Raw genomic sequence first — 25,452 nt, 5'->3', positions numbered from 1 at the left:
CTAGAAAATGTGGAATCCGGTGTTCTTATGTGCTTGTGGGCTAATTACGGGACTAACAGAGAATTACACAATACTAGTTTTCGGCCTATTTTCAGACACTAAATGATTCGCGTAGTAGGTTTCCTCGGTGTATTTTGGGAGCTAAATGAGGAGTTAACATTTAGTAAGGACAGAAGGAAATACTAGGGGTGATGTGCGTACAAAGTAAGTGGTTTATGTGTTAATTACTGCTTTTTCACCGCGTTGAATGTCTACCAGCCGTCTAGGGAGAACTCTATACCTGGCACCGTGTTCACATTTGGTGAAACTGAGCGGCACCACATGTGTGATGTTGCATTAAAAGGCGTTGGTTAACCATGGCCTTAGCAGAAAATAGCTTATGCACATACTCGAAAGCGTTATACAGCGCCAATTTCCCAGTGTCGTGGGAGAATTTAGCGTGGTACCTAGTTCACTACTGGCGAAATAAGAAGGAAAGAGGAGGACATGTTAAGGATGATGTGTGCACGAAGTTTAATGGTTGTGGCTGGATTACGGACCTTGCAGATGCATATAGAATAATACTCGTTCTCTTTCTAATTTAAATCTCTCTATATATAGGCAGTGTAGTGTCGTAGGGAGACACTAGGTGCCCTTAGTTGCGTAATTAACAAAGCCATAACGAGATGGCCCGATTGTTGCCTATATATATATTGTAAGGAAGATAACGAACGTGCGCACTGGGTCAGCAGCATCGGCAGCATCAAGCGCGCAGCAGAAGCTCGAGCTCGGAAACTGCTCGGTGCATCGTAGAACCGGCGGTCGCTACGAACCCTAATAAATCTCCTTTACAATATATATATATATATATATATATATATATATATATATATATATATATATATATATATATCAGTGCTCGTGTGAATAAAGGGTCTTGCGTTTCTGTGTGCTATGGGTTAACGTGATCGCACTGCTGGCCAACACTACAGGTAGTGCGCAGAAGGTGTTTACGGTGTCAACCCTGAGCTCAAGCTGCTTTATAGTTGGTGGAAATAGGGAGTATGCTACGTGTGATGTAGAGGAAAAGTTGAAATCGTGAACACGCTAAGTTTACCAAGTGACGTTTATGGCAGCATTCGCTCACAGCGCTAAATTCTCAGCTTACGGCCGGATATAGCCAATGATGACATTTTACAGTCTGTGCTATCAGCTGGTTAGTATCATGTGGTCACCATTCGAAGGCGGCCTTACACTGTCTTCTGGCATCTCTTCGTCGCGGGTCATGTGAACAACTCGTGTCGGAGATACGAGAAATGCACCATCACATGATCGCGAAAGGACACGGCGTCGTGTTTCAGTGGCTGCCTAGTCATTGCGGTATCTCCGGCAACGACCTCGCTGACGAAGCTGCTAGAAAAGCTCATGAGGGAGCAACCCTTGTTTCAATACCTTTATCGCTGACCGACGCAGCCCAACACTTAGGCAAGCTAGCGCACTCTTTGACATTGGAGAAGTGGCGCACACCTGAATTCACTCACCATCGCTTGCATTCCCTCGATCCCTATATGCAACTGCGGCTGTTACCAGGTCTTCCGCGAAATGAGGAAACAGTGCTGTGCCGCTTACGTTTGGGCGTCGCATTCACAAATGCTTATGCATTTCTGATTGGAATGGCTGATAGCGCCGAGTGCAATGCCTGCGGTGTCGAGGAAACCATAGAACACCTACTGTGCTACTGCCCATCTTATGAAAATGAAAGGCAAGACCTCTGCACAGCTCTCAATCAGCTAGATGGAAAGCCGTTCACCTTGAACAAGATCTTGGGATCATGGCCTCGCATATCACAGCTACAAAAGGCCACAAAAGCACTGCTGCGATATTTGAAAGCGACCGGATTGAGTCAGCGTCTGTGATCCGGACTGAGTGACCGACTGATATCTCCAGTGGACTTTCTCTTTTCTTTTTTTTTAATCTTTCCGTCCCCCTTTCCCTTTCCCCAGTGCAGGGTAGCCAACCGGGCTCAGTCCTGGTTAACCTCCCTACCTTTCATTTATCATTTTCTCTCTCTCTCTCTCCCTCCTGCTACAGTATACCCTAGGACTAACTCTGGTGCTACGTGCAACTTATCTTTATATACATCTAAGAAAACATAGCTGACTGTTCTCCCTCAGTCGCGTACATTACTTTTCCCGAGTTGTCCAGTATCTTTCTGTACAGCGAACACGACTTAACACCTAAGCGGAAACAGACAGCTAACTCACTTCAGCTGTAAAACCCAGTTTTCCTCACCCATGGCCCTCTCTGGCTTCAGTGAAGGCCTTCGCCTTCAGCCTTATCACCCTTCGCGTTCTATAATGTTCCCGCAATGATACATCCTATGCCGTGTAGTCACCTGCATCGCGTAGACTACGTACCGCTTAGTAGTTACCCACAGAAAGCATCTGTAAGTGCCTTAGTTTCACCCTTCATCAACAGATGCAACATCGCTAACATTACGGCCATAAATTATTAATGCCCTCGCGAGTTCAAGAAGAAAAAGGCTGCACACAGCCCTCCGAGACGTACCCAGATGCAAAGTTTGTTGCAGCCTCGCACGAGTAGTTCCACTAAACCAAGACCAGCGCCTTCCAGTATGAACCCGGCCATAGCGAGAGCGACCGGAAGGAAGAGCCGCAGCTTTATCGGCTCGTCCTGCAAAACAAGTGCACGTTACAACGAGGACGAACACGTGTCATCAAAGTGGTGAAAGGAGATCGGCGCAACGAAAGATTAAAGTTGGGCGAGTTAAACCCGGTCGGGGAACTCGCCATCTGATGCCAGTGTTCTCGAAACTGGTGCTCGTTGTCAAAGAAAACGATGTATTCCTAATTATAATCTTTCTAAGGGTGATTAAAATCCCCGAACACATTTCGAATATTACCAATACTAATACGACCAGTACGGGTTACGGGTCCGTTATAGTGATAATGTTAACGGTAACCTTTATTTTTTTTTATGTCATAGTTAGCTTCTTTATATTCGCATCGCAAAAGTCACGCGCAGAACAAAAAATAGCTTCGATATGATACATGGATTGAATAATGTGCGCTCATCCAAAGCGCTATTACGCATCAACTTTACAGAATGTAAAACGCGCCGTCGTAGTCTCCTCACCTCGGGAGGCTTGTTGCATCTGGTCGACCACCACTTCCGTTTGATTTCGTCCAACTCCCCTGTCTCAGACATAGTCGATATGGCACGGTTAAGGGTTTCTCTGCGGAAGATAATGGCGGAAAGTAACAGCTTCAGCCCATGCATTGAAAACCCCAGGGGCTCACGTAAGCGCTGCATGAAGAAAAAGAAAGGAAATGAGGACCGAATGCTTCGCCGAGAACAGCCATCGCTATGTTTCGGCGCAGATGCATTGCCCCCAATGTGGCCGCTCGGCATTGCACTGCCATGTGTGTCACACTGCGTAGCACGGGCGCACGCGTGGGAGCACATGCGAGCGCGCAGGCTTCCTTTGCGACAAAGACGCAGCCACGAAACGAGCAAATTTGTAGCATTTGATCAACCGCTTGACGGAAACTTGGTTTCACATAGATTCCAAGATGCGGGTTGGATCGGCGTAATTTTTCTTTAGAAGAAAATGAAGCGCGGAGGATGGGCGTGACGTGCACGAGCTGACAAAATAAGGTCGAATTTACGCGGAGTGTTGCGCACATTTTTCGGGCACTAAACCAAGAAAAGCGATGCGGCAGGACTTCGGAGATCTAATGCTGTAGATATGTGCGCTACGTCCCGCCGTACTTGTAAGGAGTCGACAAAGAATACTGCGCAGCTATCAGCTAGCATGCTTCGTGCGAAAGTGACCGGCCGAAAAGCGTTCTCCGGAGCCACGCCCACAGCGCTGACCTCAGGGTGGCGTTCTTTTCCACGGCCAGCGCCACGTGCCACGCGCGGTGGCGCGCTCGTATGACCCTGGTGTCGCAGGGTGGCTGGCCGCTCAGGTACTCGGCGGCCAGCGCATCGGCGAAAACGACCAGGTTTCCAGGCGAGCTGCTGCGCACCATCTCCACAGCTTCTCGAAGTGAGGCCACCTCGCGGCCTCCCTGTTCGGTGATGTGGTTGTGGAACCTCTTGGTCATCTCGTCAAGCTTACTCTGCGAGAAAGAGGCACACGGGACACGCTGTTCCTACCAACCGGTGTACGTTTCTGCAAAGTTACTAGAGCGTGCCAGCAAGGGGAAGAAAATGACACAGCGGCCGGCTTTCAAGATGTAGAAACACTTGGTTTGACCAGAATTCTAAGAGCTCGGACTTATATCATATTGATCCGTTTATTGAATTCAAATTTTCATTGTCATTAGACAGAACTATGGAAACCCTCATTCATCGATTAAAGCTAAGCACTACCTACACAAAGCACTTCTTACACAGAATTGGCCGTTCGGAAACCCCCGAATTTGATTGTGGATTTGTAGACGAAGATATATATCACCTCCTTCTAGATTGCCCACATCACGAAACACCGAGATGCCGACTTCAGTCAACCCTACTTAAATTAGACTGCAGACCTTTCAGTTTAAAGAAAGTTTTGGGCCCTTGGCCAACAATGTCCCTGCAGAAGAGCGCTTTAAAAGCACTAAAGACTTTTCTTGAAGACAGCGGCATTGTTGGACGTTATTAACACTTTTATTGTTCCTTTCATTTCAATGTCGCTGTATATATGCATGTGTTTGTGAATTATGTTATGTTGACTGTTGTGACTATATGTGATAATGGAATATATGTGATAATGAACCACCCGCTGACTAGAGACTGTGTTATTATACGACAACATCGTTTGTATTTTTGAGACATTTATCTACATAACAGTAGAGACATTTACCTTGTATATTGTATGTACCATGTGTTTGTTACGTCATACTCTTCCTGTGAAATTGTTGCGTGATAAGTCCCGGTGTTTGTGTGAAAAGATTATTTGATATGTAGTCTTGAACCCTATATGTTGTATGATGGAACCATTCAAGAGATAAGGAGTAGCCGGCGCCTTAAATTGTGCGGCAACATCTCCTTATATCATATCAATAAAAAGAAGTCCATTCCGTAGAATTTCTGTCTCACGGCTTTATGGTACCAGCTGCGCCAGCTGTTCTCACGTTACCTTTTAGAAATCATGACGTTTGATTGTAACGGACAGTGCATCTCATCGATATTAATTCTTCCTTGGAATAACGACTACAGAAACACGTGCAATGCTTTAAAACTATGTTTATCGATGATGCCCTCAGCCGAACACCACTTATTGAGTGGTTCTGGCTGTTCCGAGAGGAGAAGTGATCATAAAATACCATCTTCACTTCGGCCTACCTTCAATCAGTCGCACTTGCTGTTATGAAGGTTGCTCGATGCTACGGTTATCCCAGCACTGCAAACAAGTTATTACGAGTCTCAAGTGAGAGACGTGGTTCGGGCGTCACTTCGAGGGGCAGCTTGCTCACGCCGCCGGAGCGTCTCAAAACGGGGTATAACTGACCTACGCTACCGAGACGCCAGTTGGCTAAGTGGAGCTACGCCCTCATCCGTGTCCATCGCCGAGTGTTTCTTGCTCGAGAGGAGCTGAGGTCGGGAGGTACGACTCAGGTAGCGAATTGCTATTCAAATCACTCATTCCCAGCAACGACCATGTATGTACATTTCGTCGATAACGACGCGCTCACCATAAGGTATCTCCTAGTGGCTGCTGTCGGCACCCACATATGCTTGAGTTGTGTGCTGTCCAGTTGATCCCAGGACTCAATCTCATGCCTCGGCCTCAGGTACCAGGCCAGCTCGGTCGTGTAGGCGGAGAAAACCAGCACCAAGAAGATCCACCAGAAGCTGCCCACGATGCGGCCAGAGACAGACCTGTCGCCAGGTGCAACGCACTTGCTTCACTACACGAGATTAGCGATGTCAAACAGTGCAAAAAGGTGGCACCAGTGCTCATATGTAATATGCTAAATGTAGCGCTGGTGTGAAAATAAAAACTCGTGATTACGTTTCGTTGCTTGTTTTCGCGCTGTATTTCTGAATATACTCGGTAACCGCCAGACACTACTGCAAGCAGGCTTAGAGAGAATACACTGCAGTAGTGGAGGACAGCACCTGCAGAAAGCCTAATGTACGGCAAGCACTTGGAACCGCCCCAAGGAGCTTTATTGTATGATGTGTGAACTGTGTTGTCATCCGGTGCAATAAATGATCTTAGATAATTAGGTACAGCACAGCTTGTTTGTCAAAGTGACACTGGGGGGAATGCTACTCTAGATTCGTCAATTTCACTTTTGTGAACAGAAGTGTCAGAGTTAACGTGAGCAAGCCCTGGTAAGCCACAAAGGACAAAGGACTTGTTTGTCAAAGTGACATTGGGGTAACGCTACTCTAGATTCATCAATTTCACTTTTGTGAATAGAAGTGTCAGAGTTAACGTGAGCAAGCCCTGGTAAGCCAGAAAGGACAAAGGAAAAGGAAACAGGTTTCAAGTTCTTGCATTAGATCTCGTTGTGGCATGAGATTTTGGCTGCGCCTGCTCGGTACTCGTTAATGGTTTACGAATAAAGATTACATTCCATGCAATATGAATAAAAAGCTCGAACTCGTGAGTCCCAAAACATGCTGACACACTTAGAAATGCGTGACGTCCGACTAACGCAGTCACATGGCGGGAGCGGCAAAATTCAAGAGTCAGAACTTTTCATTTTTCTTCCCCATCACCCACCCTTTTTCCACCAAGTAAACCGAATTGAAGTCTTCAACATAGCCTTTCCATGACTAAACAACTAACCCACAATTGTTCTTTAGTGTCTCTTTAATGCTTGTGTTGCAGTTGGCATCAATGTAGCTTGTTCACTATAATTTTTTTCCGTATTGTTATAGCAAAAGGATTACCGCCGTTCGCGGTACGTAGCATGTGCACAGTAAGCACTGCACTTGAAAAACTGAGCGTTATTCTCCTTTCCCGCCGCCCCATTTCGTGGCTTAACAATGGCTCTTGTGACGTAACCGGCGCAAAGAAGAGGAACGTCGTAGCTAACCAACCAAATATCAGGGGTGCAGAAACGGGGAACAAATGTGGAGCTCCGACTGTTGCGGGCGCTGCCACGCGTACCTGGCCTTGAAGTTTGCGCACGACGTGTTGGGCCCGCTGTAACTGGTGGGACGGGGCTTGTCGGCATCTGAGGAGGCCCCGGCCTGAAGCTCTAGGCAACAGTGCACGACGCTTTTCAGGGAGACCAGGCTTATCACGCCAAGTACCACGTACACAGCCACTACTGAGGCACCGAAGCCCGCCCACAGGCGCCAATCGAAGGCGGCTATGAAAGTGCGCAGGCCCACGCCCTTGAGCGCCGTCCTTCTCACCACTGCCGCTAGGCCAGTGTTGAGAACGGGAAGCGTCATGTCCACGTCGTACCAGCGGTGAGATCCGACCGCCATGTCACCTACGGCGACGTCGGCCTCCTGTAAGTTCAGCCAGAGTCGCACACTCGTAACGACCTTTGAATTGTTCGCTAGAAAGGGGATTCGTTCAAAAACGGAATAAATAAAAGAGTGCCCTTGTATCATAACTAACACCTTCACACTTACACCTCAATGCAAAACCAATATGAAAACACTTTGGTTCCAGAACTACAAGCAGCCGATGAGTAAAGTGTCACCGACCACATTGCTGTGGAGCAGGTAGAACGACAGGGATACAGGAAGCCACATTCGACGGAAACGCAGTGGACGAAGCCACCAGGACCAACTCCTAAGGTGTCGACGCCTTGAAACGCTATAAGCTTTCACGTCAGAAATTACCCGTGAAAAACGTAATATCATAGTTCATACAGCATGCTCTTTCTGTGGTGCCAGATGATAAAGAAGGCCGGCTTCGCAATTTATTTATATGAAATCTTCAAGGAGGATGCTTTAACGATATTTCTTAAATAAGAATAATGCAGTGTGTTGGCTAGTGTGCCTTTCTGTGTCCCTGCTGTTCTGCCTGCGCTACATCAAAGCAGAAGATGTCATGGCCAAGAGTCCCATATACCTACACTCGTCACCAACCAGCATAGTGAAAACCGCATCACGCACACAAACTATGGTGTCAAAAATAACTCTTACTGTTAATAACCTGCGAAATCCAACTGTGTGTTAGGCCCATACTTCATCCTCTTCGGCCACATATTTCATCGTTGCAAGGGGTCACCGTTCATTGCTCAGTTTCATCCTCTTAAGAGACGGGACGCCCACGTACCTCTACGCACCATCATTAATGCCTCTGAGATGTGTTTGCCACTGAATATCTTTTGTGCCAGTTTATGGATTATCAGTTACTGAATCAAGTGGTATCAGTCCAGTGACCGCACAGAGGAAGAAACGTAATCAAATCCTAAAGCATTTCACACTGTGGACTGCAATGCAGTCGGACGAGCAACCCCACAGTATTTGTCAGTGCTCGCTTCTGCTGTGCCGAGTCGAGGCTGAAAACAGGGTCACAGTGCCAGTGCTGGGCCTATATCTCCTGCTCAGCGTTAGATGGTGTGCACGTAATTACCCCGTTGAGGATCTCGGTGATCATGCCTTCCCAGGAGCTCTTCCAGCTAGCCATCTGGGATCCCTGCTTGACAACGTGAATGGCGTATCTGATGCCGGTGATGCGGCTGATTGCCTCCATAAGGTCCTTGTTGAACCCTTCGTATTCTGGTTCACCCCGGTCAGTCTCGATGGGCCGAGTCTTCCGCATCAGAAATGGCTCTGCCTGGATGGGAAGGGAAATGAAATTGGGCACTCGAACCACGTGTCTCCCACTGCCCACCACGGGCACTTATTTTAACATCTGGCTACCTCAGGAGCGCCGATCAACAAGGGCTTTTGTTCACTGTAATATTTGACATTTATAAAAGATTTAAGTCCTTTATAATCGGGAAAAAGTAATTCAGCCGCACACTTTCATTAACCGTATTGATTCATATTCTGGAAGCCGTGTCTTTGCTATCGATAATACGTAGCCTAAGAAAGGAGAAGTGGTGGTGCTGACTAGTTGCAGACAAGCACTCTATACTTCGACGCGTCCGACGTAGAGACATGCGAAAATCTCTCGTACCGATCGCTGGACAATAACGCCCCTCAATACAACTTTGCATTTTGTACGCCATCGCGGCTGAAGAACGTTATGAGTCAGTCGCGGGACGTGCTCATTGCCGAAAACTGCGGCGCGTTTTTTTATCGTGGTGCGCCATTATGCCTTCTCTTATAAAGCTTCGCTAACATCGATTCCCACAGAGCGTGAGATCTGCAATTTATTTATTTATTTATTTATTTATTTATTTATTTATTTATTTATTTATTTATTTATTTATTTATTTATTTATTTATTTGCACACCGACCGATCTTATTACAGCTACAACTCAGTTGTCAGGTTACAGCGGCAATATCTGCTGTCAGTGGCCTCACCAGAGTCATTGCAACCCTGTGCACGTAGTCCTTGTCGTATTTCGTGGTCACTTCCTCTTGTCCTCCAATCGACATAAAGCCCCGGCTCGACCAAGTCCCAGTCTGCGAAAAAAAAAGTCACTCAAGAAGGCAAATTACGCTCTCTGTCCGAGATGATATCTCATACTCGCTGTGACTGCTTGCTGTGGACTGCAACACGCGTGTTTTTTGCATGTATACGAGTATATACTGAGAGTTAAAATTCAGCCTCAATAATGACAACAATCATTGTCCACTTACGGTTGCTTCGTTGTCTCTCAAAGAAGAGAAAAAGAAACGGGGGAGCAGTTTCACTTTCCGCGAGACACTACCTAATGTGGAGAAGCGAGAAGCTGCAGGGAGCGACGGAGTCTGTTGGAGGTGAGACATGCGTCGTCCAGTCGTCGCAATGCATTGGAGAGCGCTTGTCTTTGTGATTGAAATTGAGGAAAGTGGAACAATAAATGCTCGATGGTTTTCTTCGCTGCCTCACATATCGCACGCAGCACTGTCTCTCATTATACATGTGGAACGACATGTGGAATGTGGAACATTTAGAAACAAAATTATCTACACTGTACGCCGGCTGGAAAAGTGGTGTCATAAAAATTATATAAGCGGAAACCCTGCTATGGCTCAGTTTATAGTTTATTCTCCTCAAAGAACTATGACAGCTAGTTTAGACATACGGATAATCAACGTTGAAATTAAGCAAATAGGTTGTGCTAAGTTTCTAAGAGTAATTGTAGGCTGCAGTCTAAAATTTTATGCTCACGTTGATTCGAGTGTTAAGAAAATTGGCTTAGGCATAAGATCTTTAGATAAAACACGTTCAGCTTTTAGCATTATTACACTTCTGTGAGAATTTACCATGCTTTCATTCCCACAAGGACATTAAATATTGTATCAGTGTTTGAGGAAATACTTATTATACTCACATGTCTGACTTCGTTAGTATCCAAAAACGGGCATTGAAAATTATGACATTTACATCCGATCTTTAATCATCTAAGCCCCTATTTCTAAAATTGGGTGTACTTCCTGTTGTTTCCACATATGAAGCTATTCTGATGGTCCTGTTGTATAAAGTCATCGACCGTCAAGTTTCCATCGATGCTTTTCCAATTCACCGATTCACAAATAAAAATCCAACTAGGTTTGTTTTGTCTAATAACTTTCTCCTACCAAAAGTCGCTACAAATTACGGTAAACAAACTGCCTGTTTCAGTGCTATCTTCATTTGGAGCAATCTAAAAGCTGATTTAAGTATGTTGCCATTTAGCCGTTTTAAATCGTCTTCGGAAACGTATTTGCTTTCGTCACTTTAATTGGTTTATTTATCAGTTTTGCGTTGTCTGTACTGATGTCCTTCTATGTTCTTTTTAATCATTTATTATACCTTTGTCAATTCATTCTTGTGCTTACTGAAATAATTTTGTCCAGTTCTGATCGGAGGCCTTCCCACAGTACTTTTGGGCCTCCTCCTGACGATAAATCATCTTCATGTATGTATTGTATTTTGCATTTGTGATAATAATCTTCAAACTCGAAAAAAATGTAACGTAAGCCTTTGTGAAGGCCACTCCCAACCAAAGCCGGCAGAGGAGTGAAGCCTCTCGTCAATGAAACCCTGTTAGGAATGGCCGTACGGGGTGACAACGTGCCAGCTATTTCAGCCCGCTGCACGTGTTCCAATCCAACCGGACAGGGCGCACTTCAGAGAACTGCGAAAAACCGGCAGCCACGTGGCGCGGGGTCAGCTCAGGAATGTGCTACCCGGCGTGCCACCCGGGACGGAGCAGAGTTCTACGAAGCCCCTCTGACGTTGGCTCCGGACCTTTACACCTGTGTGTGTGTGCGGCACTGAAACCTGTGCAACACGTGTATGTGAGCCCGCCTCCTCCAAAAGGGCGGGTCATCTTCAATGACGTCGAACTATGACGTCGAGCGGAGAGGATATAAGCAGCGATTGTCGGCTGCTAGTGAGTGCTCGTTGTCGTGCTAGAAATGTACTAGTGAGCTGCGTGCTCGTTGTCATGCTCGAAATGTACTCGTGAGCTGTGTGCTCGTAAGCTGTTTGGTGTATGTTGGTCTTGCGGGCTCCATATGGGAGTCACGCTGGACTGTCGATGTATGTCTTGTCTACGATGTAAATAATGTAAATAAATCATGTTCACCTAGTTCCTCCCAAGTTCATCCCTACAACTACGACTGCCAAATCTTACATCTGAATGGCAGCGGTGAGATCGGCCTACAGCTCGTAGATCGTCCGACGACTCTAACAAATGGTGGCAGCGGCGAGATCGTCCGACGAATCTAATAACCCGCGTGGAGGTCGGCGCTGCAGGCAAGCGTTTGATCCGCGCAGCCTCGTGCGCCTTGCATTGTGGCTGCACACTCTGCGCTGCTTCGGAGCAGCGTGTGTGGCCCCTTGTGGTCAGACGCAGGCTATTCGACAATTATCCCTCATGGTTTCTGTGCAATACTTTTTCCTCAAATTTGTCGGAATCTCTTGTTCAGTGTTCAGTGTACTTGTAGCATATTACAGCTCACCTTAAGCCACTGGTTTTTCCCGTTGACTTGAATCACGTCGACCGTGAAATTGACGCGGCAACCTCTCTCGTCGAATTCGACCCTCCCTGTCTTTCCGTCAAATACAACCTGAAACAAAGCAGAAAAAATTAAATTCTCACAGCTCGTACTACCTAGAATACGCATATTCTATCGTTAGGCATTCTATCAATAAGACACGCGCTATCACGCGTGTTCATTACAGTTAATAATTATCAGCTGGCGCACCATAACCACGGACTAATTTAAGAGCGGTTTTAGAGCTATAAATGCGCTGATCACGCGCATTCGCGATTTGACGTAACTTTCGTTTCTTTCACTTGTGGACATCAAATTCTTCTCAGAGGCCATAAAACCACAGCCGGTCGAACGATAGACGCAACGGTAGCGTTCGGGTGAGAAGCGCATCGAACAAGAAACAAGGGAACTATACCAACAACTTGTTTTATTCGGTTTAGCTTTAAATAATCGGGTGTTGTTTTTGATTTCGCCACATACATAATCTCGGCTACTGAATCGGAACAGCTAGCCTAAACAAGAAACAAACGGCGATCGAGGTTACGGTTAGTTGTGTAAATAAAATATGTATTCGCGCCACCGTGTAAAACAACGCCCTGCACGCAGAGCTTAAGACGAAGCCTAGCACTGCAAGGCACTCGCGCGGTCGCAGTCGTTTAAATTCCCTCATTTCGGTCGTCATTTGTGTTCTAAGTTTTCGTTCCCATTATTTTTGTGTCATTCTGCACTAAAGCATGCTATGGATCCTCAATTATTACGCGACCAAATCAGTATCTTGATAAGTGAAAAAACAAATGGTTTGGAGACTACCATAAGATACGAAACTTCTCGCCTTCCAAGCAAAGGTACAGTGAGGAAACATGGAAGATATAAAGGCATTCTTGCGCACTAAACGTGCATTTCAGATTTTTGTAACAAGTACCCAGATTTCGCACTCGGCTGTCAGACAGGGAAACAACACGAAAAAGAATAATGTATGAGGCTCGCGAAACACTTACTCCGTGCCTGTTTTGGTGCCTGTGGGTATGTGGCTCAACCCGCTACGGGGAATCGGCCATGAGTCGAGCGGCGCTAGATAAAGAGGTAAGAAAGCTTAAATGAAGTTTTGTAAATTAAGAATGTCTTGCTTTGTATTTGGGATATCTTCATCTTCCTTCTTTCTTCATGAAAACAGTGTTTCTTCTAATAGTGTTCAGCATTCGTACCGCTTAACAACACCCCCCTTAAGCGTAGTCCTCATAGACAGTTAACAAATGCTGCCGTGGAGAAAGTCATTGAGAAGCAACATCATTGCTGCGTAACTTCGTGCTGCCATACAAAGGAAATATGTGGCAAGAGCAAGATTTTCATGTATATGGAGTAGGCACGTGTAAACAGGGGAAACAGAAGGGGAGGTTGCAGACGTGAATTTGGATGAGATTTTAGGAACGATCATAGCGGGCAAAGAGAGCACTTCGTCCTATAGAATAAACTGAGTGCAAAATATGTGCAAAGGACCTGAATAAAATAGGATGAGCAAATGAAAAGTAAGTAGGGCAAGGTGTCAGTTGCACAGTACTCAAGTCACGACACTGGCGACCATCGCAAGGATTTCCTGCAGGACTTTTGAGCTCCTTGCGGCATGAGAGTCAAGTGAACAGGGGCCCTATAACGTAAAACTATTCCAACATATTTTTATTCCAATCTCCTGACATCACATTTGCGTAACCGCCGACGCAAGCATCAGGCGGTGACCCCCACGGTTGTCTGAACAGACCAATCAAACGCTCTCCTCGTTTATAGAAGGTCACTTTTGTTTGCTTTAAAAACGAATAACGTTGCCTACACTGAGCGGCTTGCCTTATCTAATTGGCTGACAAGAGGCGAAGAGCACGCTCAAGTGGATAGGGATTCGATGGGGCTGAGCCAGTGCACTGAGCATCGATAACCTGATGAAGAGGGTGCTGTCAGCATCTGCGATTGGTCCGTTTTCCCTTACTTAGCTTGCGGTGGCTGGTCCAAAATCGCGGCCGCATGCAACAGAAGGTTAAGAACGTCGCCAAAACGGATCTTCAGCAAAGAGTTTGCAGAGCGAGGTAGTAAACGTTCCGAAAGGGCTCGAAAACGTTACACAGCCGCGCCAAAAGTTTTATTGTACGCAAATAAGCCCAAGCTATCCGGCAGGTGCGAGTAGCCAGTGCCTGAGCGATCGGCGGCAGCCATATTTTATTACTTTCGGAACGGATCAGCCTGGGGCTATTCAGAAGAAAATTCAGTTTTGTTCGGCATAATAGCGCGTCTTTAACGCGTACACGTCACTTTGACGCGGTGAGTTTTTGCGGTTTTGTGTCGTCGCTTGACAGGCAGGTGAAGTAGCTGCAGCCCGAAAGCTTTTGACCAATAGCCGAGGGCTAATGGCGAATAGGCGTCGAATGAGAAATAACTATTTTTATTTCGTTCGGTCCAATCTTGCATAATCAGTGTGTACACGTCATATCAGATGGGGAGCTATCACAAGTTTCGTGACATCGCGTGACAAACAGGTGAAGGGGGGGTGGCCCAAACAAGTTTTGACCAATCCCGAAGCGCTGATTGCAGAATTGGAATAGAAAAGTTTGGAATAGCTTTACGTTATAGCGCCCGAGAACGTGAAACGCGTGCAACGTAGTTCTGACCTCATTTCGCCTGTGTAATGCACTGTTGCCGGAAATAGGCTGGCTTTCAATCTGCGTTCTATGTACACACGGCAATAAGCTCTAGAAGCGTTTCACGTGATTGCAGCTTAAAAGAGTCAGTTACAGAAAGTGCATTTCATCCGTTGTATAACACCACAGCGAATGTGCGCATTAAAACTAGCCCTGTGGCCTCCGTATTAAAGAGAAGCGTCGGAAATGGGGATCCGGAGCAGACGTTCCAAGCATAGCAAAGCCGCATACGGGCTTTTGCGACAAACGCTGCGCTCGAAGGTCGACGTTATTTTCCTCGTCCATTTTAACGGCGTCCAGGAATTCGAAAGGCGGTCGCGTAGCTTACGCCCTTGAGGTACGAGTCGACCACTCGGCCCTGCTGCTGGGTGAGGTAGGCGATTCGACCACACTGGGGGGTGGCCGCACCAGGGGCCACTCGCACGCGGTCCTCGAAGAGGTCACCGTTGCGGGCGGGGGGCTCCTCCCGCAGGGTCCGGTACGCGCCGATCAGCAGCTGCGCCGCGTCCGCGATGGCCGCTTCTTCGGCCTGCGACCAGCCGAGCGACAAGCGCTGACACGCTCGCCTTTGTTCGGCGGGTGGGAGGGTTGTGACTTATGCGTAATTTAAACCCAGACGAAGACGTAAAAACGAGCTGCGTCATTTTTTGTAACGTCTTTAGACTCCCTCTGCGAGTTGAATTTCTGCACTTAGCTTGGGAGTTACAAGCGGCTGTCTCAGAGCCTCTTCGTGTCTACGCAGCGGCTATGTTGACTGCGCTACACACAATTCCGCAACAAGTAGAGTCTACTACAAGGCAAAAGGACGGCGAATGGTACATAGGTTCAAGCCTGTCAAATTCGCTCAAAATCAGGGCGGCACATAGCAGGAATTTGTACGTAAGCAGACGGAAACGCATTCAGCAGTAGAATACGCCTATTTACCCTCGTCTCTATCTCGGTGGTGAATTATTTATGCCAATTAAACCAGGCAAACGACTGCTAATGGAATGTTTGTCGTTCATTTTATTACTGATGCAGATCATCTTCTTGCATAAAAAATTGTAATTACCTAATATATTAAAATTGTTCATTATTTCTTCTATGTGACTGGGGTAACTGTCGTCTGCTTTCTTTTTTTTTTTGCTGAAATATAACACCAACTTTTTCTTGCTTTTGTCGTAAGATAAGCATATTCACCCCAACAATATGCTCAGCGATCTCGTACCTGCTTTTATCGCCGGAACTTTAGCAAGTGCTATATTTTACGATTACCACCGCAAGAGCAAAAAATTGACTAAAGCGGCACTTCCTAGCCCGTCGCCAAACAATAATTTGAATTCCAAGGTATGGCATCGAATAATGAAATAACTTACCGTTGTTCTGTAATTGTAGGTTTGCGTCAATTCCTCGGTGTTTTGGAACCTGAACGCTGTGATGTTGATAGCAGCGAATTCAGTGACTCCTTCAAGGTACCGGTGGCTTACAACCTGTGATAAACAAAGAAAATAACAGCAGGGGAATCTGTATTTTTTTATTGTTTGTTTGTAATAGCCGTCACCAGGAAATTTTCTCCAGTAACACCGCGTTATAAAATAAATACCCTCATTTGGTTTCCAACAGTGCTATTTATTTTTTTATTTATTTATTTATTTATTTATTTATTTATTTATTTACTCAGCACTTTGAATGTTTGACAGACACCTCTGTTTACATTTCATGCTTTCATTTTTATTATAGTTCCTTAGTCGGCTTCCTCTCTATCGTGCCTATACAGTATGCTGTCTCTCCACCTGTGACATCAGGTTTAACACTTTTACTTTTCTCTGTTCCCGTTCATGCCGTTAACGCAGTAATTACTAATAAGTATCGCGGCTAATTTTCTCCCCTTTGAGTCAATGTTTTTTTTTTTAATTTTACCAATATTTCGCGATGTGTTCCCAATGTACTGTCATGAGAATGTAAAGGGACACACAGTACTTGGGAAGAATCGTCAAATCTGGGCGATCAACGAGCTCTCCTGAAGCGTTTGAGAGCATATTTTTTGCAACATTATATCGAACAGATGAGCATGTCTAATAATATCCGGCATGCTGTTTTAGACGGAAAATTATTTTTACGTGATCTACTGCTTCCTCGTCTGGCGATAACGAAAAGAAAGCGAGCTGGGCGTTTTGCGACACCATCATCACCCCGAATTTTCATGCTACCTAAATTTATGCGCTCTTTGAACAATTCTGCAAACCTTCAATGCCGTTGTCATCCTGGCCTATTTATTGCCGGCTAAAAATGAAATATCTATGGTGCGAAGTATTGTTTTTAAATATTATTGCATTCGTTAAACATGTACGTGGCAATCTATTCAGTGTGTAATCTGATGTGGGGCGATTAGAAAACTACATAAACAACCACATAGCAAAATTAGAGTCGTATCCCCCATAGGATCACTTCCACGCCTAGGGTCCCAGACGTGTCGCTCGACCATCTCAGATATTGGTTTTAAAGAATCGTGGCTACTTACTACATTGTTCAGAGTTATTTCCTAAAGTGTTTTTGCTGAAAGAAAAACAATTTCCTGTCACGTCACATGCTTTCAAAGCTTGATTAGCACGCAAAACATGGTGTAAGAAATTTTATAAAAATGATTTTAATGCCTTCACAACTTCGCGTGCTGAACCAACAAGGATTCATCTTCAATACATAAGGTACTCATCGGCATATTAGGTCAGATATAGTGCCTAAGGAGTCCCGAATTGTGGCAAACATTTACCAGATTAACCGCTTTTTTTTTTATTTGGCCCTTTGCCACGCTCCGAGCAGTTGTTTGCTACCACTTCCCCCAAAGCGCAGTAGCTGTTTTGTCTCAGACAGTCGGCCCGCGCACTTTGATAGTGTAAAGCCACCTTCCGCAGAGCGTGAGGGCCCAATTTTATTGCCCAGTCCTAATATTTATTACACAATTTGTCTTTGTGTTGTCTTCGTGTCATGCCTCCCAGAGTGGGCAAGGAGCCATTAGGCGCGGCGAGAGCTTTGGAGGGCACTTTTTTATCGCATCCTATCATTTTTCGTAGATTCCTACTCACACTTCTGCCGCAGAAACTTCAAAACATGCGCCTGATGGCGCGCGTGCGAGGAAACTAGTATGCGTGGGGTATTAATCCTGATTAGAGAAGTGTGTAGGAATGAAGGAAGGGAAACAAGAGGCGTAAAGGCGTAGAGGCGTAAAGGCGTAGAGACGTAACTCAAGGCGTAAAGGCGTGACGCTTTTTCTGGGAGGACGGCAATTATCTCGTCCCGGAAACGCACGTCTGAACGTTTCTCAACGTTGATAGGTCGATCATAACAGCGGTCACTGTGGACCTCATGTCATAGCAATAACGCTGCCTGCTTCGATGCTGCTGACGGCATTTGTGTCTTCTTCTTGATGCCTAGAATGGTAAGGTATACTCGAGGTGAATGCAGAGACCACAGTAGAAACGAAGGACATGCTGCTGGGACTTAATAGGATGGTAGCGATGCTCCGTGAGTAGTCACGAGACGGCTAAAACTCGTGTGCGGCCTGGTTGTTGGCAGGCAAGCAAGATAATGAAAGGGTGCCCTTGCGACATTTCGAATGTGCCTTCTTAGAGTGTAGACGGCAATGTATGTTGCTATAGGGTCGTTACGCGCTATGACAGTTGTGGCTGCTGTGGATGCACATTTAGGGAGGCACGTCCATAGAACTTGGGCTCGTAATCCCTGGAGTGCAGGAAGGTTAGTTTCACTGCTGCATGGGCAAGCCGTATCTCAGGAAGCCCATAAATAATGCATGGTACAGCATCGATTGCACAGATGCGCCCCATGACTTTCCGCCGACAAATTTGAATACATGGGCTATTGCAGTCAACCTCTTTTTCGTATATGAACTATGTGGCGTCCAAGACAAACCATGGTCGATGATGACTCCGACTAAACGGTGCTTCGTTTCGTAAGCAATTTCTTGCCCATTTATGCATATAACATACGGAGTCATTCCCCTGCGTGTAAATACGACTAATCGGCACTTTTCTTGGCAATGATCCAACAAGGACCAAAAGTGCTACGTCGAAGCGCGTGGGACTTAGCACTCCACCTTGCGGCACACCTTTGCTGGTTAGATGGTGGAATCTCATGTCATCCTCTGTAAGCGCGAAGAAGGATCTATCCCCAAAACACCTGCGAATCCAGCGCAGTGGACGGCCACCGGTGCCCACATCAGTCAAAGCATCGAGGATCACTCGGTGTGGTACATTATCATATGCGTCTTTCACATCAAGAAACATCACCACCGTTAATCATTTCATGCGCCTTTGATGTTGAATAAATGTTACCAAGGGCACTGTAACGTAAAACCATTCTGAACATTTTCTATTACAATTCTGCAATCAGCGCTCCACGATTGGTCAAAAACTTTTTTAGACCACCCCCTCTTCACCTGTCTGTCGCGCGACCTCACGAAAATCACGATAGCTCGCCATCTGATATGACGTGCACACACTGATTGTGCATGATTTGACCGAACAAAAGAAAAATAGTTATTTCTGATTCGACGCCTATTCGCCATTAGCCCTCGGCTATTGGTCAAAAGTTTTCGGGCTGCACCCACTTCACCTGCATGTCACGCAACGTCACAAAACCGCCAAAAACTTACCGCGCCAAAGGCATGTGTACGCGTTAAAGATGCAATAATATGCCGAACAAAACTGAATTTTCTTCTGAATAGCGGCAGGCTGCCCCGTTCCGAAAGGAATAAAAGATGGCTGCCGTCGATGGCTCACGCACTTGGCTACTCGCATCTGCCAGAGAGCACGGGTTTATTTGCGTATAACAAAACTTCTTGCGTAGCCGTGTAACGTTTTCGCACCCTTTCGGCACGTTTACGAACTCGTTCTGCGAACTCTTCTTTGCGGAAGATTCGTTTTAGCGTCATTCTTAAGCTTCATTTGCATGCCGCCGCGATTTTCGACCAGCCGCCGCAAGCTAAGTCAGGGGAAGCGAACCAATCGCAGGCGCAGACACCACCCTCTTCGTCCGCCTATCGATTTTCAGTGCAGTGGCTCGGCCCCATCGAATCCCTCTCGAATTGAGCGTGCTTTTCGCCTCTTGTCAGCCAATTAGATAAGACAAGCCGCTCAGTGTAGGCAATGTTATTCGTTTCTCAAGCAAACGAAAGTGACCTCCTAGGAACGAGCGTTTGATTGGTCTGTTTAGACTACCCTGCGGGCGACCGCCCCATGCTTGCATCGGCGGTTACGCAAAGTTGACGTCAGGAGATTGGATAGAAACAAACCGGAATAATCTTACGTTATAGGGCCTCAAATCAAGCACGTTATCGATGGGTAACCGACCTTGCCGAAAACCCGCCATTACATTCGGATATACCTCATTATGTTCTATGTACCATTCAAGGCGCGTCGACACCATCATTTCCATTAGTTTTCCAGCGCAACTGGCAAGAGAAGTTGGACGGTACGATGCCAAGTCTAATGGAGATTTAGAACTCTTAAGTAAAGGTATTAGGCGGCAGACCTTCCACTCACAAGGAATCAATTGTTCGCACCAGGATTCATTGTATCTATTCAGCAGTACACTGCGGGTTTCTTGGCCAATGTTTCCAAGTGCCTTGTATGCGACTCCGTCGGGCCCAGGTGGTGATGTCTCCCTACAAGTCGCCAGCGCCGCTTCCATCTCCTCCATAGAGAATATGAGATCTATTCGGAAGTCCTGGGAAGCCGAACCATCGCGTGGTGTTGATACAGGCAGTGACGGCAATCCAGCAATCCTTGCGCAGAAGCCCTCAGCAACATTGATCTCATGTTGTCCTTGATACAGAGCAAGATACTTAAAGGGTGGTGCCGTTGCGGAGACAATCGTAGGCCGCGCAGAGTTCTCCATATTTGGGACAGATGCTTACGAGGATCCAAAAATTAGCAAAAGGATTTCCACTTTTGAGATTGTGAAGTATCGATGCGGTGCTGGATTTTCTTTTGTATCCGCCTCGCCTCCCACAGATGGTGAATACATTTGGTGCGCCTGTATCTTCTTTCTGCTAGTCGGCGAATCACTCGAATCCTTTCCAATTCGCCTTCGCATTTTGTATACTTTGGAACAGGCATAAAAGTGAACATAGCCAATTGGAGTGCATTTCGAATCTGAATCTCCAGGAATGAAGAAGTGTGACCTTTTTGGCATTCGTCTTGCATACGCAACCTGAACTTCGTCCAGTTTGTTCTACGGAGACAGTAATAGAAACTTGGCCACCAACTTGATCTTCAGATAGGTAGGAACGTTATCACTTCCATGGGTTTTTATGTCTGAGGACCACTTTACACTGCTTCGAAGACACCGAAGTACCAAAGTCAAGTCCAGACAACTGTTGTAGGTCAGTAAATATGTCCGGCTGCCGTCATTCAGACAACAAAGCTCTTGGTCCGATGCATATGCTATTAGTTTTCTTCCCTTGGAGTCCATCTTCAAACTCCCCCAGAGCGGATTGTGTGCGTTCAAACCTCCACTAAGAATCCAAAGGCCAGGTGTTGCGGTAACAAAGCACCCAGTCGCTACATGTCAAAACGACTGGTTGGAGAAATATATGCCGCGACAAGAGTGAATGTGCGCCTCTGTGTTTTCACAGTTAAACACACGTATTGGTCGTCGTCATGAGGCAAAACTGAATGTAGCACGTAAGTGAGTTCACACCGAACGCAAACGACGACCTTGTTGAGGACCCTATACGTTGTGGATGAGAAAGCTTGATAGCCCGACAGCCGGATTGTAGTTTGAAGGTTGGTTCGCAGACGCTGATGATGGGAAATTTGTTCGAGAAAATGAAAGGTCGAAAATCCGAAATTCTTGATTTGAGGCCTCGAGCATTCCACTGAAAAAGTTATGCTTCCTTGACATTTTTACGGAATGACACTGGTAAATGAGCCATGATGTTATTCAAGACTTGCAGGTACTAGATTCGTGACGCTCAGTACCTGCAGTGTGCGGCGAGCATTCGGGATGTTCAAGTTTGTCAGTAATGTTTGCATAACATTCATGAGTGACCTCAGCATAGCGAGCACTTGCAAGTCCTGGCCTTCTGTGCGGACTGCCACAGGGCCTGCTGCAGGGCCTGCTGTAAGGCCATTCGTAGTTGGTGGACGAGTCGTCTCTCGTGGTTCTGCGAGTTGACGTGGCTTCAGTAGAGATGGCCATACTTCACACCAGCGACGGTGGGAGTCCCTCTCTCATCTGCACTGGTAATGCATGACGTCAGCGGTTGACGACCAGTCTTCGCCGGATTGTGCAATTCCTTAGAATTATCAGTGTGTTTTCTCGACTTGCGGTTCCGGGAACGTCGGCGTCTCACTTTAGTAGCCGCTTCTTTATGTATCGAATGGTCTCTAACCATCTGCCTCAAGGTCCTCTGTTCATTTTTCTCGAACGGGCAATCTTTCGAAGTCGCATCGTGTGCACCCTTGCAGTTTGAGCACTTGAGCTCTGTTGCACAAGTGTCAGAACTATGTGACTCGGAACACCGTGGGCATAAGCCTGGGTTCTTACAGACACCAATCACGTGTCTGATTCTCTGACAATTCCGACAGTGTAGGGGCCTCGGCGCGAAAGGTCGTACAATATGAGGAAAATGGCCGACCTCCACGTGCGATGGTAGGCAATCACCTTTGAAGAGGGGCTTCACGCAAGTTGATTTGCCAATACGTCGAGCTTGTATTATAGCAATGATATCTGTCCTTATTTTGATCAAAACAGGCAGATCACTGTCACAGATTGAGACATCGATGTTGTAAACCACGCGTGCAGTGGTTTTCAAGCTCTGAGGAATGTGACAGAGCACTTTGATGTCATCTAGTTGCGTAATATTCATCAACGGATCCAAATCACTTCGGTTAGTAATATCGATAGCGAGGACGTTCTTGCGGTTATTAATTCTGACCTCTTCTATCTCGTCTGGAGCGAGAGCCTCCAGATAAACAGAGAGGGCCTTTCTATTGAATCAGTTGAGGTTGTCCGTAGTCGTCGCGGGAACAAAGAGAATCCTATGCTCCGGAGCTCTCGGCGTGAGAGTCGCAGTCGACTTACTTGTTGCAGAGGTCACGCTGACATTTCGTCTTTCCGCTTTCCGGCGTGCGTAGACCTCGAAGCCTTCATCCCATCAAGTCGCGTCGACCGAGCTACAGTACAGCTCAGTGTCGTCGCTGCCAGCTTCGCTCTGAAGGCAGTTCCTCTTCCTTCGAGTAGCTCCCTCAGATGCTGGCAGTTTGGGACGGTGCTCGACTGAATCCACTTCCATCGCCGAAAAAGGAAGCGGCGTCTCCCAGCAGAAACCGGTGAAAATCTACAATATTCCAGTGAGGACAAAACAGTTATGTGTACAACAAACACTTTGTAGTCTTCCAAAAATAAAGTCGTATGTACAAATTATGCATAAATCAGCACCGGCTACTTCTTCAGCACGCAGTTGAAAGCAGAAGCTGATTAGAAAGCGCGCTAATCGCAAGGCGAATAGCTCTCTTTTTGTAGTAAGCCACATCAAGGTGTTCCTAACTAACAATGGAACTATGCAGTATCACTGACAACTCTGATATAGAATCAGACGACGTCTGTGGCGGGCTGCCGTTGGATGTCCGTCTTGGTCCAATGCTGTGATGCATGGCGCGATAGTCGATGCACCTTCAGCATCACGTGTACTTACGGTAAACAGAAAGAATCAAATACAAGTGTCTCAGTGGCGTAAATTTTGGGCGCATTTACAGGCGTTAATTTTGAGCCGAAGTGGCGGGACTAACATTGTACTCGGCGAAGAAAGAATAGAGTGTCGCAGTAAAAAACTTCACTTTGGCAAAACTGGTTTTAAATGATCTTTCTATGAATAAATCAAACACTAATTTGCATATCAGTAGTAAAGCTGGAGTTGGAGCTGATTAATTAAAGAAAATTTGCGGCAGTATAGACAAAATCGGAAGGGCCTGCACTGCACGCAATATAGGCATGGTGGCGCTGATTATGAAGTCATCTTGCATTTGACATTAGAGTCAATTTAACTCACCCAAGCCGCGGGTGTTCGCCTAATTGTCCATACACAAAGTTTGAACGCTTTGATCGCAGCCGCGCACTGCAGAATTCCCGGCACTGCTTCGTAGCTTTCTCCTCCCTTATCAGGAATATATACTACATGAATGAAGTCGAGACTTTGACGGAAGCCCCGACTGGTTGCTTATAACCTTCAAGAAGGTTAGCATTGTCATTGCCTCACATGGCAGGTCACATCGTGGCAGAAGTGTTAAACGTTAACTTAATTATCTGAATTAACTATGCCAGAACCACAGTCGCACTTTGCGGCATTCCGTAGCGGCGGAATGAGGTTTAACTTTGACCCACTGGGGTTCTTTAACGAGCATCTAAATCCAAGTACCTGAGCGTTTTTGCATTTCGCTGTCGTCGAAATGTGGCTGCCATGGTCGGTATCCAACACGCGATCTCGAGCAATGCCACAACCGAAAAACTACCACGGTGGCGGACGCGACCACCGTGGTACATTCGACGACTGTTCTTTAAAAGCCGACGCGCTTGACCCGCTGATCAGATTTCCGATGATCGCTGACCGTGTTCGCCGCTATCGTTGTGCTATAAGTGTAGCCTGTTTTTGTGGGCACAGGTTCGCCCAATAAAACAGGCTACACTTATAGCACAATGATAGCGGCGAACACGGTCGGCGATCGTCGGAAATCTGATCAGCGGGTCAAGCGCGTCGGCTTTTAAAGAACAGTCGTCGAATGTTCCAGACTAATCGTTCGGACCCGCGTGCCTTCCACAAAGCTCTACACCATTCGCATCAGGTGATGAAATCAGATAACATAAGGTTCGGCGACAACAGACAGCGGATAGAAGCATCGATAACTTTCCAGAAACTTCGGATACATGCAGGCGCGTCCCACGCTGTGCGATTACATTTGTTAGGCGGCGAAACGTGGTCGCCCGATAAAGATAAATACACGTGTCAGGAATAAATACTACATGAATGAAGTCGAGACTTTGACGGAAGCCCCGACTGGTTGCTTATAACCTCCAAGAAGGTTAGCATTGTCATTGCCTCACATGGCAGGTCACATCGTGGCAGAAGTGTTAAACGTTAACTTAATTATCTGAATTAACTATGCCAGAACCACAGTCGCATTTTGCGGCATTCCGTAGCGGCGGAATGAGGTTTAACTTTGACCCACTGGGGTTCTTTAACGAGCATCTATATCCAAGTACCTGAGCGTTTTTGCATTTCGCTGTCGTCGAAATGTGGCTGCCATGGTCGGTATCCAACACGCGATCTCGAGCAATGCCACAACCGAAAAACTACCACGGTGGCGGACGCGACCGCTTCTGTATATTGTCTCCTAGAGAGTCTATACGCTGCTGCGGCTTTGCATCCGCACGCCGTGCGTCAGTTGGCCGCTCGGCAAATGGGGCTTATTTTCAGAAACAGCAGAAACATACGGCCCTGTATCTTGAACTTAAATTTATCCAGTTTGCCGGCAACCGGTTGTCGTCTCTAGCAGTACCGTTTTCTCGCCCTCTCTAGTCGGCTTTTCCGTTCCCGCCCTTTCCCACGTGTGTGGGAACTGCGAGGAAAGAAGGGCTCCGTCGGTTCTACCAATTCTCTGCCTCCTCGAACTACTCTCTTTCTGGGCTGTTGCACGATAGTAAAAAATTGGAGGACGCTTAAGC

The 25,452-nt window shown here is 46.5% G+C and overlaps 1 protein-coding gene across 2 annotated transcripts in view; it reads right to left on the bottom strand.

Moving 5' to 3' along the window:
- Nucleotides 1-25,452, bottom strand: part of LOC140217302 (glutamate receptor 1-like) — a 49,579-nt gene that overhangs the window by 4,336 nt on the left and 19,791 nt on the right. Inside the window, exons 5-14 of one of the 2 annotated variants that reach the window (XM_072287739.1) lie at nt 16,089-16,202; nt 15,062-15,262; nt 12,014-12,121; nt 9,443-9,544; nt 8,543-8,746; nt 7,115-7,464; nt 5,685-5,871; nt 3,877-4,124; nt 3,136-3,235; nt 2,548-2,673 (exon numbers count right to left, since the gene is read on the bottom strand). In XM_072287739.1, coding sequence (XP_072143840.1) covers nt 2,548-2,673; nt 3,136-3,235; nt 3,877-4,124; nt 5,685-5,871; nt 7,115-7,464; nt 8,543-8,746; nt 9,443-9,544; nt 12,014-12,121; nt 15,062-15,262; nt 16,089-16,202 — 1,740 coding nt within the window. The remainder of the gene's footprint in view (nt 1-2,547; nt 2,674-3,135; nt 3,236-3,876; nt 4,125-5,684; nt 5,872-7,114; nt 7,465-8,542; nt 8,747-9,442; nt 9,545-12,013; nt 12,122-15,061; nt 15,263-16,088; nt 16,203-25,452) is intronic. The other variant, XM_072287740.1, reaches the window with a different exon arrangement.

This window comes from Dermacentor andersoni, chromosome 4, assembly GCF_023375885.2.
Source record: "Dermacentor andersoni chromosome 4, qqDerAnde1_hic_scaffold, whole genome shotgun sequence".
NCBI classification, from domain to species: Eukaryota; Metazoa; Arthropoda; class Arachnida; order Ixodida; family Ixodidae; genus Dermacentor; species Dermacentor andersoni.
Note: the sequence above shows the minus strand (reverse complement) of the source record. Positions and strands in the feature narration are given on the sequence as shown.